Source organism: Oncorhynchus nerka, linkage group LG18, assembly GCF_034236695.1.
Source record: "Oncorhynchus nerka isolate Pitt River linkage group LG18, Oner_Uvic_2.0, whole genome shotgun sequence".
Taxonomy (NCBI): domain Eukaryota; kingdom Metazoa; phylum Chordata; class Actinopteri; order Salmoniformes; family Salmonidae; genus Oncorhynchus; species Oncorhynchus nerka.
The window spans coordinates 65,676,749-65,696,404 of record NC_088413.1 but is presented as its reverse complement, the minus strand read 5'-3'; the positions used below and the strand labels follow the sequence as shown (position 1 = coordinate 65,696,404).

General features: G+C 44.5%; 1 protein-coding gene across 1 annotated transcript in view; it reads right to left on the bottom strand.

Annotated features, from left to right (window-relative positions):
- The window catches only part of LOC115146352 (myelin transcription factor 1-like protein), a 94,466-nt gene that overhangs the window by 24,962 nt on the left and 49,848 nt on the right, over window positions 1-19,656 (bottom strand). The window contains exons 6-11 of the mRNA XM_065004273.1: window positions 17,826-18,971; window positions 14,070-14,204; window positions 7,032-7,122; window positions 3,018-3,128; window positions 1,975-2,201; window positions 1,146-1,411 (exon numbers count right to left, since the gene is read on the bottom strand). Coding sequence (XP_064860345.1) covers window positions 1,146-1,411; window positions 1,975-2,201; window positions 3,018-3,128; window positions 7,032-7,122; window positions 14,070-14,204; window positions 17,826-18,971 — 1,976 coding nt within the window. The remainder of the gene's footprint in view (window positions 1-1,145; window positions 1,412-1,974; window positions 2,202-3,017; window positions 3,129-7,031; window positions 7,123-14,069; window positions 14,205-17,825; window positions 18,972-19,656) is intronic.

The following is a 19,656-nucleotide window of genomic DNA, read 5'->3' as shown; positions in this document are numbered from 1 at the left end:
TCAGTAGCTGCTTCCCCACATTACTTTCACCTGCCCCCTCCTGATCCTAAAACAAAACCAGGTATTCTCCCTCAGTATTCATGAGTATTCCTCAGTCTCCCTCACTTTCACTCAGAGAGATAGGAGTGGATGTAGATAGGGGAAAGGCAGACAATGTGAGAAAAGCAATGACATGACTGGAAGTGTTCAGATGAAAGAAGGTTGAGAGTCTCCCTGACGTTTCCTGTGTCCATCTCTGCCTAGGAAGCTCCTCCCTGTCTGCCTCACCTATGGAGCAGAGACGGGCAGAGAGGAAGGGAGAAAGAGATAAAGTCCTAATTGCCTAAGGCTCTTCTACCAGCTAAGTGCACTCCTCTCTACTTCACACTGAAGATGCCCCTCTACTCCCTTACTTTCTCTTCTGTTTTCCCATCCTTTCATCACCTCTCCCCTATGCATTCCTCTCAACTCTTTTCCCCTCCTCTATCCTCGGCTCTCCAGCCCCAGACAGACCATGCTGCCAACATTAGCGCCAGGCTAGCGTTAGTACTCTGCTGTGCTTCCTCTCTCTCCTATTTGCCGGCTCAGCGTCTCCGTGCTGATAATGCAGGACTACCGATGCCTTATCGCCTCCTGATGACATATTGGGCTCACAACGCACGTCAACGCCGATCCATCCCATCCCACCACGCTTCCTATCTACCCTGTCTGATCCCAGAAGGGAAATAAAAAACTGTCTCGCTGAGCTCCATGTCAGAGACACAGCCGTGGATATATCTTTAACAGATCACAAGCGTTCATGGCTAAAGAGACCATATCATCCTCACTCATCACTGCTCACGTTACCTGGCAGGACAGGACAAGCTTGGAGGGAAATGCCTCTAGCAGTGGGATGGGACTGTGGTTGTAGGATATAGTTCAAAGGTTTAACCCATACTATAATAGACTATGGTAAACCACAGGATGCCAAGTAGGATTTGGATATTTCCAGTTGGCTGAAAGTCAACCTCTATGACAAGAAATAAACCTGTGTCATCCTCTCACTTTCTCTGAATTGGTGCATGATGCACAACTCTATTTACTTGTGTTCCACCTTACATGAAGATATCAGCTGTAAAGGGTTTATAAAGGCTAACATATGTATAAGTAGTTAATTATCAACCTACCCGAGTACACAGATCCTGGGGTTTTCCTCCCAGGCCGTGGGGCATCTCTCTGCAGCGCGTGGACAGGTTGAGGATGGCCGTGGCGGCCATGTGAGCAGCCTCCATGTCGTGGGTGTAGTCGAAGCTGCTCTTACTACAGGTGGAGCTGGCACTACTGCCTCCCCCTCCGCCCCCTCCTCCACAGCTCAGGCTGCTACTGCTGCTGCTGGGGGCGTAGGTGCTGGTCGTGCTACTTGCCGAGCTGGAGTTCTTACAGTAGCGCTTGGCTGAAGGACATACACAGGGGTAGGGATAGTTATCCACAAGTATATACACATCCACTGCATAGAAAGGCTCTTATCGTAACTTGGCTAAGGGAGATGCATTCATTTCAACAATATAGAATTTGGGAAGATTAAATATTGCTGAGTTTGGAAACAAGGGACAAAACCACAATGAATCTGTGGAGAAAAGAGAAAACCTTAGAAATAAAGAAAATTCATATACCATACATATACCAAAAAAGGTGCTATCTAGAACCTAAAAGGGTTCTTCGGCTGTCCCCATAGGAGAACCATTTGAAGAACCCTTTTTGGTTCCAGGTAGAACCATTTTGGTTCCAGGTAGAACCCTTTTGGGTTCCATGTATAAACTTTTCCACAGAGGGTTCAAAATGGAACACAAAAGGGTTCTAACTGGATCCCAAAAGGGTTCCCCTTTGGGGACAGCCAAATACATTTGGAACCATTGTTTCAACCTTCTACCAACAAAATGTATCAAATTGAAAACCTGAAACAACAATAAAGCAGAATAACAGAGTAAAGGGAAGAGACAACACGTCAGTCTGTACCATCATATCCTTTAGGGGAAGTGTCCCTGCCTTGGAGTTTGGGTGCGATGGCCCGTTTGCCGTAGACATTGTTGCTGTGGCTGCTGTCAGTGAAGCTGCTGTAGTCAAAGCTGGTCTTAGAGTACTTCTCCAGTTCCTTGGCCAGGTTGGAGCGCGGCGTGCTGGTGGACACGTTGTTCTTGTAGCCGTACTGAGGGATCTCCAGCTGTTTCACAAAGCACATAGGCCTGGAAAATAAACCACGAGGGGGCGTAGGTTGGACAGAGCAGAGGCACCAAACATCACGCAGGGGAGGTGGGAAGGGGAGGAGAGGGGGGAGGGAAAGGTAGCAAAGGGAAAAGGCAAGGCAACAGTCAACTAACCTCAGGTGATCCTTGCATTGAGCTTTGAGTTTATCTAAGCTACATGTCTATACTGTCTGTCATTGCAACACTACAATGTCTCCATAAACGATCTTACCCAAACAGAACTCACAATTAAAGTCATGCATTTTCTCTGATATTATAAATGTTTTGTCATACCCGTGGTATACGGTCTGACATACCATGGCTGTCAACCAATCAGCATTCAGTGCTCGAACCACCCGTTTAATAATACCTTTTTAATCATTATCTTATCATGCATATCAAATAAACTTTTGCTGAAATTATTCTGATCTCTAAAACCCAATAAAGGCTTTCACTCCATAAACAAGAACATGAATGTAGAGCTTCTCCAAACTATAACTGTCTGAGAGATCAAAAGATATAGAAATCAAACAGACATAGAGAACCTTTTAAATCTATAATAAAGTAATTAAGAAAACCTTCCAACACTAACTAAGGTAGGTAAGGGTGTAAGGTAGAACTCTAGAATGGGGTCAATTCAATTCAGCCAGTTCAGGAAGAGTACAATCATTTGAAATGGAATTGAACTGAACCCTGGTTCAGCATTTGAAGTCCAATGAATATGTTTAGGTCTTTCGACTGTGCCTACACTGTCTCTCTCAGTGAGGTGTTCCCCATAGATGCTGAGTGTAGTGTGGTGATCAGTCAGACCAGTACCTGAGCACGCGGTCAGAACCCTGGTTAGACTTGGAGGAGCCGTCACAACAGATGCTCTTGTCCTGGGCTTTCTGCAGCTTCTCTGCTGCAGCGATGGGACACCCTGACAAACTGGAGGGACGGGGACAGGGACGGGAGGGGACGGGGGGGACGGGGGTGAATAAGACAACCAGGAATGGAAGGGAGACTGGTCATATCTTATTAAAAAAAATGTAACCAGGAAAAGCCCATTGAGACACAGAAGCCCTGCTTATACGTGGTTCTACCATGTGTCACTTTCCTGATCTTGTCCACAATCTGATTTTACCCAATGACTCAAAGACTCTTTGTGAACTGATCTAGATCAGATCTTATAAATGTAAATGGGCAAGATCAGGATAAGATCAGGAAAGGTCAGGACGAAGGACGCATGTTAGCGGCAGGTATGAACGGGGCTAGAGTCTCTTTTGCATATAATGGTCCCATTCAAGGTGGTAAATGACCTTTTAATGGTGTCAGACGGAGGCTCTGCATCTGTCCTCGTGCTCCTAGACCTTAGTGCTGCTTTTGATACCATCGATCACCACATTCTTTTGGAGAGATTGGAAACTCAAATTGGTCTGCACAGACAAATTCTAGCCTGGTTTAGATCTTATCTATTAGAAAGATAGTTTGTCTCTGTAGATGGTTTGTCCTCTGACAAATCAACTGTAAATGTTGGTGTTCCTCAAGGCTCCATTTTAGGACCACTATTGTTTGCGCTGTTTATTTTACCTCTTAGTGATGTTATTCGGAAACATAATGTTAACTTTCATTGCTATGCGGACGACACACATCTGTACATGTACGGCCCCCATGGAACCTATGTTTCAGTGGAAGTGGATGGCGGCAAATGTTCTACTTTTAAACTCGGACAAAACAGAGATGCTTGTTCTAGGTCCCAAGAAACAAAGAGATCTTCTGTTGAATCTGACAATTAATCTTGATGGTTGTACAGTCGTCTCAAATTAAACTGTGAAGACCTCGGCGCTACTCTGGACCCTGATCTCTCTTCTGACGAACATATCAAGACTGTTTCAAGGACAGCTTTTTTCCATCTACATAACATTGCAAAAATCCGAAACTTTCTGTCCAAAGATTATTCTGAAAAATTCAACTATGCTTTTGTCACTTCTAGGTTAGACTACTGCCATGCTCTACTTTCCGGCTACCCGGATAAAGCACTAAATAAACTTCAGTTAGTGCTAAACATGGCTGCTAGAATCTTGACTAGAACCCCCAGAAATGTGATCATATTACTCCAGTGCTAGCCTTTCTTCACTGGCTTCCTGTTAAGGTTAGGGCTGATTTCAACCTACAAAGCATTACATGGGCTTGCTCCTAACTATCTTTCCAATTTGGTCCTGCCGTACATACCTACACGTATGCTACTGTCACAAGACACAGGCCTCCTTACTGTGCATAGAATTTCTGAGCGAACAGCTGGAGGCAGAGCTATCTCCTATAGAGCTCAATTTTTATGGAATGGTTTGCCTCTCCATGTGAGAGACGCAGACTCGGTCTCGACCTTTAAGTCTTTATTGAAGTCTCATCTCTTCAGTAGCTCCTATGATTGAGTGTAGTCAGGAGTGTGAAGGTGAACGGAAAGGTACTGGAGCAACGAACCACCCTTGCTGTCTCTGCCTGGCCAATTCCCCTCTCTCCACTAGGATTCTCTGCCTCAAACCCTATTACAGGGGCTGAGTCACTGGCTTACTGGTGCTCTTCCATGCCGTCCCTAGGAGGGGTGCGCCAATTGAGTGGGTTGAGTCACTGACGTGATCTTCCTGTCCGGTTTGACGCCTCCCCTTGAGTTCGTGCCGTGGGTGAGATCTTCGTGGGCTATACTCGGCCTTGTCTCAGGATAGTAAGTTGGTGGTTGAAGATATTCCTCTAGTGGTGTGGGGGCTGTGCTTTGTGGGTGGGGTTATATCCTTCCTGTTTGGCCTTATCCGCGGGTAACCTCAGACGGGGCAACAGTGTCTCCCGACCCCTCCTATCTCAGCCTCCAGTATTTATGCTGCAATAGTTTGTGTCGGGGGTCTAGGGTCAGTCTGTTATATCTGGAGTATTTCTCCTGTCTTATCCGGTGTCCAGTGTGAATTTAAGTATGCTCTCTCTAATTCTCTCTTTTTTTCTTCTCTCCCGAGCCCTAGGACCATGCCTCAGGACTACCTGGCCTGATGACTCCTTGCTGTCCCCAGTCCACCTGGTCGTGCTGCTGCTCCAGTTTCAACTGTTCTGCCTGTGGCTATGGAACCCTGACCTGTTCACTGGACGTGCTACCTTGTCCCAGACCTGCTGTTTTCAACTCTCTAGAGACAGCAGGAGTGGTAGAGATAATCTGAATGATTTAATATGAAAAGCTAACTGACATTTACTCCTGAGGTGCTGACCTGTTGCACCCTCGACAACCACTGTGATTATTATTATTTGACTCTGCTGGTCATCTATAAACATTTGAACATCTTGGCCATGTTATGTTATAATCTCCACCCAGGACAGCCAAAAGAGGACTTGCCACCCATCATAGCCTGGTTCCTCTCTTCTACACCTACATTGCTTGCTGTTTGGGGTTTTAGGCTGGGTTTCTGTACAGCACTTTGTGACATCAGCTGATGTAAGAAGGGCTTTATAAATAAATGTGATTGATTGATTCAATGCATCCCTGGCTACCTGTCTGTCGCTCAGGTTGTCTATCTGCCTGCCTGCCTGCCTGCCTGCCTGCCTGCCTGCCTTTCAATAAGTATTTGGTTAATTTCCAATATCATTCATTTTCATTAAGCACTTTAAATAACAACACAGTTGGTTATTATAACAGCTTGCTTATTTCTGGTTGAGTGGCTTCAGGGAATTCTGAGATTAAACTACATGCAGACACACACAATCCCCTCCCTGCAACTCCCCATTTAATGTATACACACACACACACACACACACACACACACACACACACACACACACACACACACACACACACACACACACACACACACACACACACACACACACACACACACACACACACACACACACACACACACACTAATCAACCTCCCAATACACACACACACTAACATCCCAAGGTTAAAAAGGCCCTTTGTTGTTATTTATAAGTTCTTAGTTATAAATGTCGTCAAGTGTGAAGAGGGTTGAAGTCTTGACCGGGGTAGGTTTGACGGGGATAGACCGTTATTGTAAATAAAAATTCTTAATTGTTCTTAAATGACTTGTCTATTTAAAAAAATAAAAACCAAAAAATAAGTTATTTAGATCACAGCCCTCAGCCAGTGCATGTGGAGTGAGAGTTGCATTCTTGAGTTGTGATTATAGGATAGCAGGTGTCCATATACTGTAGGTGAGTGAGTGTGTATTTTGCAAGTGTGTGTGTGTGATAGTGTGAATGGCTACGCACATTCTCAGAAAGTCAGTATGTGTATGACTGTGTGTGTATGTCTGAGTGTATGTACTGTGTGTCTATTTGTGTGTAGGCCTGTCTTATTGACACTGTGCTCAGCAGGAGAGAGCTCCAGTCTACCCAGGTCGGTAGCCTTCCTTCCCTCCTGCCAAAGGTGGTAGAGAGGTGCTAATGGCTGCTTCGACACCCTAATATCTGCTATGGGTGACTCCCTTCTTCACTCCAGCTCTCCTAGCTTCAAAAAATGAGTTTCCAACTACTTTTGTAAACTACTTTTCCATCGCAGTCAATAAAAAGTGACATATGTGCAACAATATACAGACATAAATAATTGGCAAATTGATGATACAATTGGAACATAAATAAATGAATATATAAACAAATGAGAAAATAAATACAAAATAATCAGTCATATCCAGTAAAACACAAACGAAAGACAATTTATAAATAAAGAGGCAAGAAATCAGGATAAAGTAACCACCTGTCATTGGATGTGAAATAGAAAAATCTCGAACTGAACAAAAGGAGGATGTAACACAGACGATCCTGCCATTTTCCAATATGGTAGGCCGACTCACCTTCTGTGGGAGTTCCTGTTGCTATTGACATGGCCGCGTCCCGTGCAGCCCAGTGTAGGACACTTAAGAACATTCTCATACATAGCAAGGACTTCAGACAGACAGACAGACAGACAGACAGACAGACAGACAGACAGACAGACAGACAGACAGACAGACAGACAGACAGACAGACAGACAGACAGACAGACAGACAGACAGACAGACAGACAGACAGACAGACAGACAGACAGACAGACAGACAGACAGGAGAGCGATAAAGACAGATAGGGAAGGTTAGAAGGCCCACAACCAGACAGTACCATTAGTGTGTGAAAGAGCGTGTCAGCATCTTGGTATTATCATCATCATTAGGATCTGTTCCAGCAATCTGAGGTTACCTCCTTCCTTCTCCCTATAGGGCACTATAGTCTGAAAGGGCATACATGCCTTTATTTCCACCATACTGCTTTCAGTGATCTAGTATTTTCAGATCACTGTGGAATGAAGAATGAAGAAGGGGAGTATAGTGGAGAAGAGGAAGTAATCTAAGAGTGCTAGCCTAGGACACAGCCAGACACAGAAGACAGAGGAAGCTTAAGGCATGCAGAGAACAGAGCGAGTAGCCAACAGCCAATGGATAACGACCATGCAGAAGACATGCCAGAATTCCACAGATCGTGCCAAACACATGCAGTATAGGGTTCTCTCTCTCTATACATAGATTATGCTCTTTGATGTCCTCCACCCATTATTACATATTCCTGCCTTCAATAGCATTGACCATTAAAACAGTCCATAACTGTCTCCAGTTCCCTACGGCAGGCAATTAGAATAATGATCTATCTATGGACGTCTCGAAGAGGACCCGGTTGAGAACCCCGAGAGGGGAGAGACGTGAGAGAGGGGTCAGACAGACGCCCTGCAGTATGGGTGAAATCAAATCAAATCAAATTGCATTAGTCACATGCGCCGAATACAACAGTGAATTGCTTACTTGTGAGCCCCTAACCAACAATCCAGTTTAAAAAACTATGGATAAGAATAAGAGATAAAAGTAACAAGTAATTAAAGAGCAGCAGTAAAATAACAATAGACTATATACAGGGGTGCACCGGTACAGAGTCAATGTGCGTGGTTACCAGTTAGTCGAGGTAATATGTACATGTAGGTAGAGTTATTAAAGTGACTTTGCATAGATGATAACAACAGAGAGTAGCAGCAGTGTGAAAGAGGGGGGGAGGGTACAGTAGTCCTGGTAGCCATTTGATTAGATGTTCAGGAATCTTATGGCTTGGGGGTAGAAGCTGTTAAGAAGCCTTTTGGACCTAGACATGACGCCCTGGTACCGCTTGCCATGCGGTAGCAGAGAGAACAGTCTATGACTAGGGTGGCTGGAGTCTTTGATAATTTGGCAGGAAGCTTGGCCCCAGTGATATACTGGGCCGTTTGCACTACCCTCTGAAGTGCCTTGCGGTCGGAGGCCGAGCAGTTGTCATACCAGGCAGTGAAGCAACCAGTGCTCTCGATGGTGCAGCTGTTGAACCTTTTGAGGATCTGAGGACCCATGCCAAATGTTTTCAGTCTCCTGAGGGGGAATAGGTTTTGTCGTGCCCTCTTCATGACTGTCTTGGTGTGCTTGGACCATGTTAGTTTGTTGGTGATGTGGACACCGAGGAAGTTGAAGCTCTCAACCTGCTGCAGCCCCGTGGATGAGAATGGGGGCGTGCTCGCTCCTCTTTTACCTGTAGTCCACCATCATCTCCTTTGTCTTGAAGGTTCAATGCAGACATTTTCATCTCAACATCAAATCATTTCAGGGTAACAATTAAGTATCTTACTGTGATTGTTTTCAAATGAAATGGTCAAAAATAAACAAAAATAGCTTCTTAGCAAAGAGCAATTTCTCAAGCAAGAATTTTGCTAGGACTATCGGGGAGTGGTCAGAGTGGGGAGGGGAAAACTAAAAACTAGTTGTTACTGGCAGAGAGGTTTGGAACTCTCTATCTTATTGGTCTATTAGAAATTATTCCAACCTCATACTGTGGAAATATATATATATATATATATATATATATATACAACACAGGAAAATCACCTTTTCGACTGCACTGGGCCTTTAAGATTGGTCTCTGTGTCAGCTTCCTCATCTGTGTCAGCTTCATCATTATCACCCCTTCCACTCTGACCCTCGTCATCGTCACTCTCTGACATACTAATTAGTGCACAGAAGAAGTAATTGGGACATGCCCTCCACCTCAACACACCATGTGCCAACACATTATATTAGATTATATCACTACTCTGCCTGACCATGACAAAGAGACTGTTATAATGACTAGAAACTTTTGGATTTGAATGTGAACAATGTCAGGGGAAAAGCGGTGATTCTTGAGTGTATGCTACATTTTGCACTCTACTTCGTAGGTACAGTACACAATTTTCAGGTACAAAAAAAGGAGCTGTAATGAAGGAATTAAATATTTGATATTCAACAAAGAGACGGTTCAATGAGCAAAACACGGAAAAGGAATCATTCATTTGCAACATCACTTCCTTTTAATATCCTAGATTTCCCTGGGAAATGTCTTGTGCACTGTGTGAATGCTACAAAAAAATGAAATGAAGACATTGCATAATAATGTATTGTCCACTCAGTACAGTAAATGTGTTAATGGCTCTGACTCATCCCTGCAGGCACTGTGTGACAGAAACGCCTCCCTCCCTCTGCCCCCTCACTGCTGAGGTGTGTGTGTGTGTGTGTGTGTGTGTGTGTGTGTGTGTGTGTGTGTGTGTGTGTGTGTGTGTGTGTGTGTGTGTGTGTGTGTGTGTGTGTGTGTGTGTGTGCTGAGAGTGTGTTGACCACAGACAGGGAGAAACCTGGTGTCTGTCTGCACCATGGCAGATCATGCTTTTAAAGAAGAGTCCTATCGATTCCTCACACAACCTGTACCAGGTCACCTTTTAACAACATGTTCACCTCAATAAAATTGTATTTGTCAAATACCTAGTTTACAGTGGATATAAAAGGTGAAGTGAAATGACTGCATGCTAGCTACATTTTAGTACAATAATCAATATCAATATCAACAAAAGTCAATTAACAAGTCATTGAAGGGGATAGTATGCACACTAACAAACCGATACTTTACGTACCCAATTACAGTATAGATTAGGAATGTACTATGTCAGGTGTGACAGTAAGTAAGCATTTCAATGTTAGTCCACACCTGCTGTATACGAAGCATGTGACGAGTACAATTTTATTTTATTTACAAATATACAGTGGAATAATGTCTTGGTCGTGCAGTTGAATAAATAGTATACAGTGCCGTACTATTCAGACCCCCTGACTTTTTCCACATTTTGTTATGTTATAGCCTTATTCTAAAAAGGATTAAATGAAACAATTTCCTCAGCAATCTACACACAATAGTCCATAATGACAAAGCAAAAACTTTGATTTGAAAGTGTGTGTGTGTGTATGTTAGTGTGCATGACTACGCACATTCTCAGAAAGTCAGTGTGTGTCTGACTGTGTGTGTATGTCTGTGTGTATGTACTGTGTGTCTATTTGTGTGTATGCCTGGCTTAGTGTCAGTGTGCATGATTTTAGGACATTTTTTTTATATATATTTTTTTATATCCCTTGAGATGATTCTACAGTTTGATTTGAGTCCACCTGTAGTAAATTCTACTGATTGGACATGATTTGGAAAGGAACACACCTGTTTATATAAGGTCTCACAGTTGACAGTGCACATCAGAGCAAAAACCAAGCCATGTGTCATAGAGGCTTTTTATTCTCTATTTTGGTTAGGCCAGGGTGTGACTAGGGTGGGCATTCTATGTTCCCTTTTCTATGTTTTTGTATTTCTTTGTTTTTGGCCGGGTATGGTTCTCAATCAGGGACAGCTGTATATCATTGCCTCTGATTGAGAACCATACTTAGGTAGCTCTTGCCCACATGTGTTTTGTGGGTCGTTGTTTTCTGTTTTGTGTATTGCACCTTGCAGAACTGTTTGTTTGTTGTTTTTGTTCAAGTGTTCGTATTTCTGAAACGCATTATGAATACTTACCACGCTGCACCTTGGTCCTCTTCTCCTTCCACCAATGGCCGTTACACCATGAGATCGAAGGAATTGTCCGTAGAGCTCAGTGACAGTGTTGTGTCGAGGCACAGATCTGACGAAGGGTACCAAAACATTTTTGCAGCATAGAAGGTCCCCAAGAACACAGTGGCCTCCATCATTCATAAATGGAAGAAGTTTGGAACCACCAAGACTTCCTAGAGCTGGCGGCCCGGCCAAACTGAGCAATCGAGGGAGAAGGGCCTTGGTCAGATAGGTGGGCAAAGAACCAGATGGTCACTCTGACAGAGCTCTAGAGTACCTCTGTGGAGATGCGAGAACCTTCCAGAAGGACAACCATCTCTGCAGCACTCCAATTAGCTGCCAGTTGTGGACTTGTGAGGCGTCTGTTTCTCAAACTAGACACTCTAATGTACTTGTCCTCTTGCTCAGTTGTGTACCAGGGCCTCCCACTTCTCATTCTATTCTGGTTAGAGCCCGTTTGCGCTGTTCTGTGAGGGGAGTAGTACACAGCGTTGTACAAGATCTTCAGTTTCTTGTCAATTTCTCGCATGGAATAGCCTTCATTTCTCCGAACAAGAATAGACTGACGAGCATCAAAAGAAAGTTATTTGTTTCTGGCCATTTTGAGCCTGTAATCGAACCCACAGATGCTGATACTCCAGATACTCAACTAGTTTAACCTCTTGAAGCTATGGGGGCGCTATTTCATTATTGGATTAAAAAACGTGCCCGTTTTAAGCGCAATATTTTGTCACAAAAAGATGCTCGACTATGTATATAATTGACAGCTTTGGAAAGAAAACACTCTGACGTTTCCAAAACTGCAAAGATATTATCTGTGAGTGCCACAGAACTGATGCTACAGGCGAAACCAAGATGAAACTTCAAACAGGAAATGAGCAGAATTTTTGAGGCTCTGTGAATGTGCCCTGAACGAACCTATGCTTTCTGCCGTTTGCCCAAGGTGTCTGCAGCATTGTGACGTATTTGTAGGCATATCATTGGAAGATTGGCCATAAGAGACTACATTTACCAGGTGTCCGCCCGGTGTCCTTTGTCGAAATTGCTGCGTAATCCCCAAGCTGCACGCATTCATCCATGTGATTCAGGAGAGAGAGGAGACTTCCACTAACGATATATCATCGAAGAGATATGTGAAAAACACCTTGAGGATTGATTCTAAACAACGTTTACCATGTTTCAGTCGATATTATGGAGTTAATTTGGAAAAAAGTTAGGTGTTTTGATGACTGAATTTTCGGGGTTTTTTTGGTAGCCAAACGTGACGCACCAAACGGAGCGATTTCTCCTAAACAAATAATCTTTCAGGAAAAAATGAACATTTGCTATCTAACTGAGAGTCTCCTCATTGAAAACATCCGAAGTTCTTCAAAGGTAAATGATTTTATTTTAATGCTTTTCTGGTTTTTGTGAAAATGTTGCCTGCTGACTGCTAACGCTAAATGCTACGCTAGCTATCAATACTGTTACACAAATGCTTGTTTTGCTATGGTTGAGAAGCATATTTTGAAAATCTGAGATGACAGTGTTGTTAACAAAAGGCTAAGCTTGAGAGCTAGCACATTTATTTCATTTCATTTGCGATTTTCATGAATAGTTAACATTGCGTTATGGTAATGGGCTTGAGGCTGTAGTCACGATCCCGGATCCGGGATGGCTCGACGCAAGAAGTTAAAGAAGGCCAGTTTTTTTGCTTCGTAATTGCAAAAGGGTTTTTAATGATCAATTAACCTTTTAAAATGATAACTTGGATTAGCTAACATAACATGCCATTGGAACACAGGAGTGAGGTTGCTGGTTGCTGATAATGGGCCGCTGTACGCCTATGTAGATATTACCTAAAAAATCTGCCATTTCCAGCTACAATAGTCATTTAAAACATTAACAATGTCTACACTGTATTTATGATCAATTTGATGTTATTTTAATGGACAAAAAAATGTGCTATTCTTTAAAAAACAAGGACATTTCTAAGTGAACCCAAACTTTTGAACGGTAGTGTAGTACTCGAAGCAAAAAAAAGCCACATCTGTTGACTGGGTACTCTATAAAGTCATGTCTTATGTTAACTCATTTCTAACAAAAACAATTGTATTTTTATTAGCAGTCTGGGTCATGGCAGATCATAACTTTACCTTCTGACTCCGGGTTAATGACATGTTGAAGAGGTTTTATTGAGAAGGTTGGTGAATGGGACCAAACAGCCGGGGTGAAAAGTTCAGACGGAGAAGGGCTAATCGCTGCTGCAGTTCATCATCCTCACAAAGCTGTAATTATTCTATTTTATTCACCTGAATTTAATTGAGCAAAGAATACAAATACATTATTGGGGCTTATTGTGCGGTTAGAGATTGATATGCATTCTCAGTCTCAAGACACACTGGTTGAATCAACGTTGTTTCCACATCATTTCATTGAAATCGTTGAATTGACGTATGTGCCCAGTGGGATCTTACTTTGTGCAGGTAAACATGATATGAATTCAGGGAGAAAATGCAAGAAAAATAGCTTAAGTAAAAATAACAATCTGATTGCAGCAGTGGGTGGGAATTTCAAGTGCTGCCCCCCATCATTAGACAGTAGACGGGGCAGGTGATAGCCTAACACGAGCAAACCCATGACCCCATGCTCCATGACCCCAGTGCACTCCAAACCTGACTAGCAAACACAGAGCAGCCATAACAAACACACAGCATTCAGACAAAACAAAGAAACATGCAGACCTTCCTTAAGTACAAGACATTAAACAAACCTGGCGGAAAACTGAGAGCCACAGGCTTTGCAAACAGTAGGTTTGGGGTAAATTCAATTTCAACTCACAAAATGAAGGAATTGAATTGTACTTTTGGTTCGTCACCTAAATAGACTGAATTGAAGTGGAATTTATCCATTCCCTGGTTACTGAGATGAGTGGTACAGTGAATTGTGTATGTGCAGTGCTTACTTTCAGGTGGTACCCTGTCTTTGTGCGGACAGCCAGACAGGCTCCGATGGTGAGGGTACAACCCTGTCACATGACCCGTGCCATCACAGCCTGGCGTCGGGCACCGGCTCTCCTTCTTGTCACTGCGCGATAAATCTGAACACAGAAACACGGGGCGGGGGGAGAGAGAGTGGGAGAGAGAGTGGGAGAGAAAGAGAAGAAGAAAGAGAAATTAGCTTGCTTCATTGAAAGCAGCACATACGGACACTTTCACAAGATGAAAGTCATTGTGAACAGTGTGTGAATGTGAAAATGCTTGTAGCCACAGCAATCAAAGTCAGTTGAATAATTGTTGTGGCTTAAAGCGGTATCACACACCTGAGACACATGGGACATTGTAGGAACACAAATAACATAAGGTGCTACATCATGGCCATCGTAACATTTTTCACAACATTTGCCAGGGTATTTTTAATGTCTTGTTAAATAAAGCCACAGCTGTAGGAGAGAAGAGCAGGTGGTGTCATTCTCCAGACAAGGTAAGTCTGACTTTTTTCACCAATTATTTTGCACTGGGCATTATTGGCAATAATAAGACACGAACACACACACACGCACGCACGCACGCACGCACGCACGCACGCACGCACGCACGCACACACACACACACACACACACACACACACACACACACACACACACACACACACACACACACACACAGCAGTGATACAAGCCCATGCCAGCCGGCATCAGGTGCAACAGCCTCCGTTCAAATGTCTTCAACAGGGGAACAAGGTCATAGATTGTTCTTTGATGCTGGGATATTCAGTAGCTATAATCTGCAGCTTCTTTTCCATTAAATTATTATCAGAATTTAAGGATGTCTTGTTCATGTTGGCTAACATATTGCTGGTGCGACACAGATAACACTCAAATAAGAGCATTCTTCTAAGCCCATTTGTGGCAGCAAACATTTGGTAAGAGGTGAGGGAGAGAGGGTAAAAGAAAAGGATTGGAGCAAAAGAGAGAGGGGATGCATTTCCTTTAACATGTTCCACATAGTAGTAGTAAACGAGTGAGAGAGACAGGGAGAGAGAGAGACAGAGAGAGAGAGAAGACAGATAGAGAGAGGTGCTTTTAAAAGGCAGGACCACAGAGAGAGTCTGCTAATTAAAGTTTGATAGGATGCTGTAACCTGGAACCTTCACCTCCACCACTTACAGAAGAACCAAAATAAACCCAGACACAGAGAGGTAGTGAAAGAGAAAGCATTGGGTAGAGAGAGAGAGAAAGAGAGAGTGAGAGAGGGAAAGAGAGGGATAAAGAGACAGAGAGGGGGGGAGAGGAGGACGAGAGACACCGATGGAGAAAGACAGAGAAAGAGACAGAGGGAAAGAGAGAGAGAGAGTACATATTCACCCACTCATACATAACAAGTCCCTGTTAATCCATAGATCAGAACACGCCCCTCATTACCTTCCTGTACATTTAGGCCTTCCTCTGACGGTATCATATTAGGACACATGGGGTTGGTACACTGTGTCGTGTCTGACTCCACGTTTACCTCACCGAGTTTCAGAGAAAGAACTGTAAAATCACAGTACATAATGGCATGGAAAATGTTTTTCTCTGTATCACTGATGCAGTCTGACTCTGAAACTAAAATGTATGCTTGCTTGAAAAAGTTTCCAAAAGAACACAGTTTCCAGAGGAACACAGACTCTCTCTCGAGCACACAAACACACACCACGGGGCTATGGCTGTCTGCCTCATGGTGGACAGTGGAGAATGGAGGACGGGAGGGAGGGAGGCAGCCAAGTGGAATGCATATTAGCAAGCAGAGGGTATCGATTGTGGCTGGAGACAGGCTGTGCTTTGCATAGAAAATGGCCCCAATTACCATACCATCTCTGGATAATGAATGTGCAGTCAGTGGGCCTGTTGTTCGTTATCATTCATTCGGATACTGTTCAATTTCCATTTTCCCGCCTGGTGTTTTTCCCTGGTCGGCCAGTCGGGCTCTCCCCTCAAAGCCACCACCTCCGCTTCACTTTTAAATCACAGACAGTTACCCTGGTCAATGAGGTGTCTGCCGCTATCTCTCTAGGGAGAAGATGTTATCGTGATGCAAGGGCCTTCACATACTCTTGTTATTCCAACATCTGCCAGATACAGAGGCTGTATTGTACATGTGAAATGACCATTTGTGTGGCATTTGTGTTTTAATTTGAGTCTGCTGTGAAGGAGGATCTTAATTGTTTGTCTCTAACTTCCCTCGTTATTTCAGCTTGGAGGCAGCATTGCATTAGCTGAAACCAAGACTGTTCTCAGGGCAGGCCTGGTTGTAACTAGATATGTTCGAGTCCTGTCAGGGACAATTTTAACATTTTAGCCAACCCTAATCCCTTTCCTAACCTTAACCTAATTCTCGTAACCTGCCAGGTTAATTCTCCTAACCTGCTGCATAAATTCTCCTAACCTGCTACGAAAAGTAACTTCTGCTAGTCAAAACTAACACACCAGCCCTGAGAACAGTCTTGGTTTCCACTAATGTGATACAGCATACTGGAGGGTGAGGTTACGGTCCTTGATATGAGTGTTCCATCTCTGTAGGATGGGAGGCAGAATACAGTAAGAATAATCACTCTTCAAATGATCTTGGAGAAGCAACCATTGTAAATGTCACTTTGTAATCTTCAAGTCGGAACTAAGTGTGCATAATATACCTACTTATGTGTCTGGGCAGATAAGCCACCCTAGAAGAGCATGTCTGAATAAACAGGATGGAAGTGCACCTGCACCACTAAACATCCAATAAAAACCAAACTACAACACAAAGAGTCACCCATTCTGGGTGAAAAAGCCACCTTCTCTTATTTATTTGGCTCTGGGACGCAGGACACAGTACAACTTTACCCGAAAACCTAATTTTCACAGATTCTACTGTATGCAGTACCGAGTTTCCTTTCAGAGGCAACTTTAGTAGGCTTCTATTTAGTAGCTTCCAGAGTCCCTCTCTGGTTTTAAAAATAGGCAGCTTTAGCCAGGGCTGCATGGCAGACAGGGAGGGATGTGATTTGCAGTCCTAACGGGCCGTACAGATTGCCATTACTTATGCTTGACAAGCCTACCCTCTGATGTTGCCATGCTGGCCTATTTTAACAACATAAGCTTCTGCGGACGATGCAGAGATGCTAGTCTCCAAATTGGCTGCAAAAGCTTGTCCTGGGGTCATAGTGAGGATTCCCAGTGATCACGTCAGCCTGCCATCCCTATGTCTGTAGCGATATGCGCTGAGAGTTGGGAAGTTGGGAAGTTCAGCAAGTGAGTGTTTTAATAAAATAAACACAACACAAAACAAGAAACACTAAAAGCACACAGACAGGAACTTGAAACAGAAACAATGACACCTTGGCGAAGGAACCGAAGGGAGTGACATAAATATAGGGAAGGTAATCAGGGAAGTGATGGAGTCCAGGTGAGTCTGATGACACGCAGGTGCACGCAACGATGGTGACAGGTGTGCGCCATAACAATCAACCTGGTGACCTAGAGGCCGGAGAGGGAGCACACATGACAATGTCTCACAGACAGAGAGGGGATATGGGGAGGCAGAGCCAGGGACTGACTGGGGTTTACCTGACAAACATACATGAACTGTTCATTCACCTCAGCAAGGTGAAAGAGGTAGGCGATTGTCTGGTGTTGTGGCAGCATACACAACACACTGCATCCTCTTTATAAGTCAAACTCATTCTAGCCAGGTTTACTTACCTTTATGGTAGTAGGGCTTCTTCATCCCATCATGGAGTCGGGCCTTGCGCTCCTCTCCGTAGCCGTGCCGTGATTGGTGCTCCCCATGATGGCCTCCATGGTGATGATGATACCTCACCCTGTCCCTCCGCGCTGCCTCGGCAGCCATCTTGTCCCTCATGGCCTTGGCCCTCTCAGACTCTAGCGCGATGGCCTTCTCCAGCAGAGACAGGTTCCCCTTGGTCATGTCGAACACCTCCTCCGAGTGGTCTGACGTCACAGACCGCGTGTCCTCGTCCCGGTCGTGGATGTGGTTGTGGTAGCGGTCGTCTTGAGAGCAGCTGGAGAAGGCCTTGGAGCGCGGGCTCAGCTGCTCCTCCAGCTTCATCAGGTTGACCATGTCGGAGTAGTTCCTCTCCAGGGTGCGCCTCTCCTCCTGGCTCTGCTGGAGATCCCCGTACCAAGGCTGGTGGGGGAGGGAGTGGGGGTTGAGATGTGGGTGCTGCCCCTGGGTGTCCCCACCGCCAGGGTAGCTCTGATGGGGGAGGCCTGTGCTCAAGCGGTCGGCCGGCTGCGTCTCACTCAGTTTGCGGGCCAGGTCGAAGCACTGGTTTCTCAGACACTCCAGGCTGCTTAGACACACCTCCTCATCACTCTCCTCCAGTCTGTTAGAGGGTTTACCCTGACCGTTACCACCTCCACCTCCTCCATTACGACTCCCTTCCCCGTTCTCCTCCGTCCCTTCCTCATAGTCTCCTCCATCCAGGTTGTCAGAGAGCACAGCCCCATGACCCTGGGCCAGCAGCTTCAGAGAGTCCACTGTCTCCCTCACTACATCACTGTCCACATCCAGAGTCAACTCACCCTTCCTTTGACTTTCCTCCCCACCCTCCTCCTCTTCTTCCTCTTCTTCCTCATCCTCCTCTTCTTCTTCCTCCTCCTCTTCCTCTTCCTCCTCCTCTTCCTCTGCGCTGTTGGAGGAGTTGCTGTTCATCTCAGACTCGGTCATGGCGCGGTAGGCGGCATCCTCTGCTATCTTCCCTAGGTTGAGCAGAGACTTGGCCACCAGCTCATCATAGTTCTCATATTCATCGTTGTTGTTGTCATCCTTCTCCCCCGTCGGACCGGATCTGGGATGACCGCCACCGCCGACACACTGATCATCCTCTGTACGCAGAAAAAAGAAGCACAAATGGATTGTAATCACATTTCACTCATTCTATTTAACGGGTAAATCAGATTCCTGGGCTTGGTCCACTTGAATTCGATAAGGAACTCTTTGCATTCCTCAATAATGTACTTTCAGGATCTTAACAGTGGCCTGTAAAGGAATTGTGAATCAGCACAGGAAGTGGGATAAAGTGGTCTGGAAATTTCCATAGAGATGTTTTGGATGTACATTCAGTACACTGCATCCTAGTAATCTGGATCCTTCGTGTCACAACAACAAGAACACTCTGTCTGCCAGTTGATGGCTAAGTAACTGGTATATAGCAACACACTTTTCATTTGACAACATTTTGTAGGGGAGCAAACTGGGACATTCAAACTGTAATCATCCTGCTTTATGTTAATACATTGGTTGCCTCATGTAATGTGCTATGACCTTAATAGAATAAACAAATCCCTACATTCTCCTCATTCCAGAATGTACATTATTGTCCAATCAACAGGATCTTTAGAATGCTGGCCATTGGCTAATTGATTACGCAAGACAGGCTGCTAATGCTAGGTGAACCTCTCCTGTCAGTAATGTGAAGCAGCCACTCTCTGGACCACTTCTCACATTCCCTCCCGGTCCTGAACCGCCAAGAGCGCATCGCATCGCTCACACCCACACCGCCACACGTTT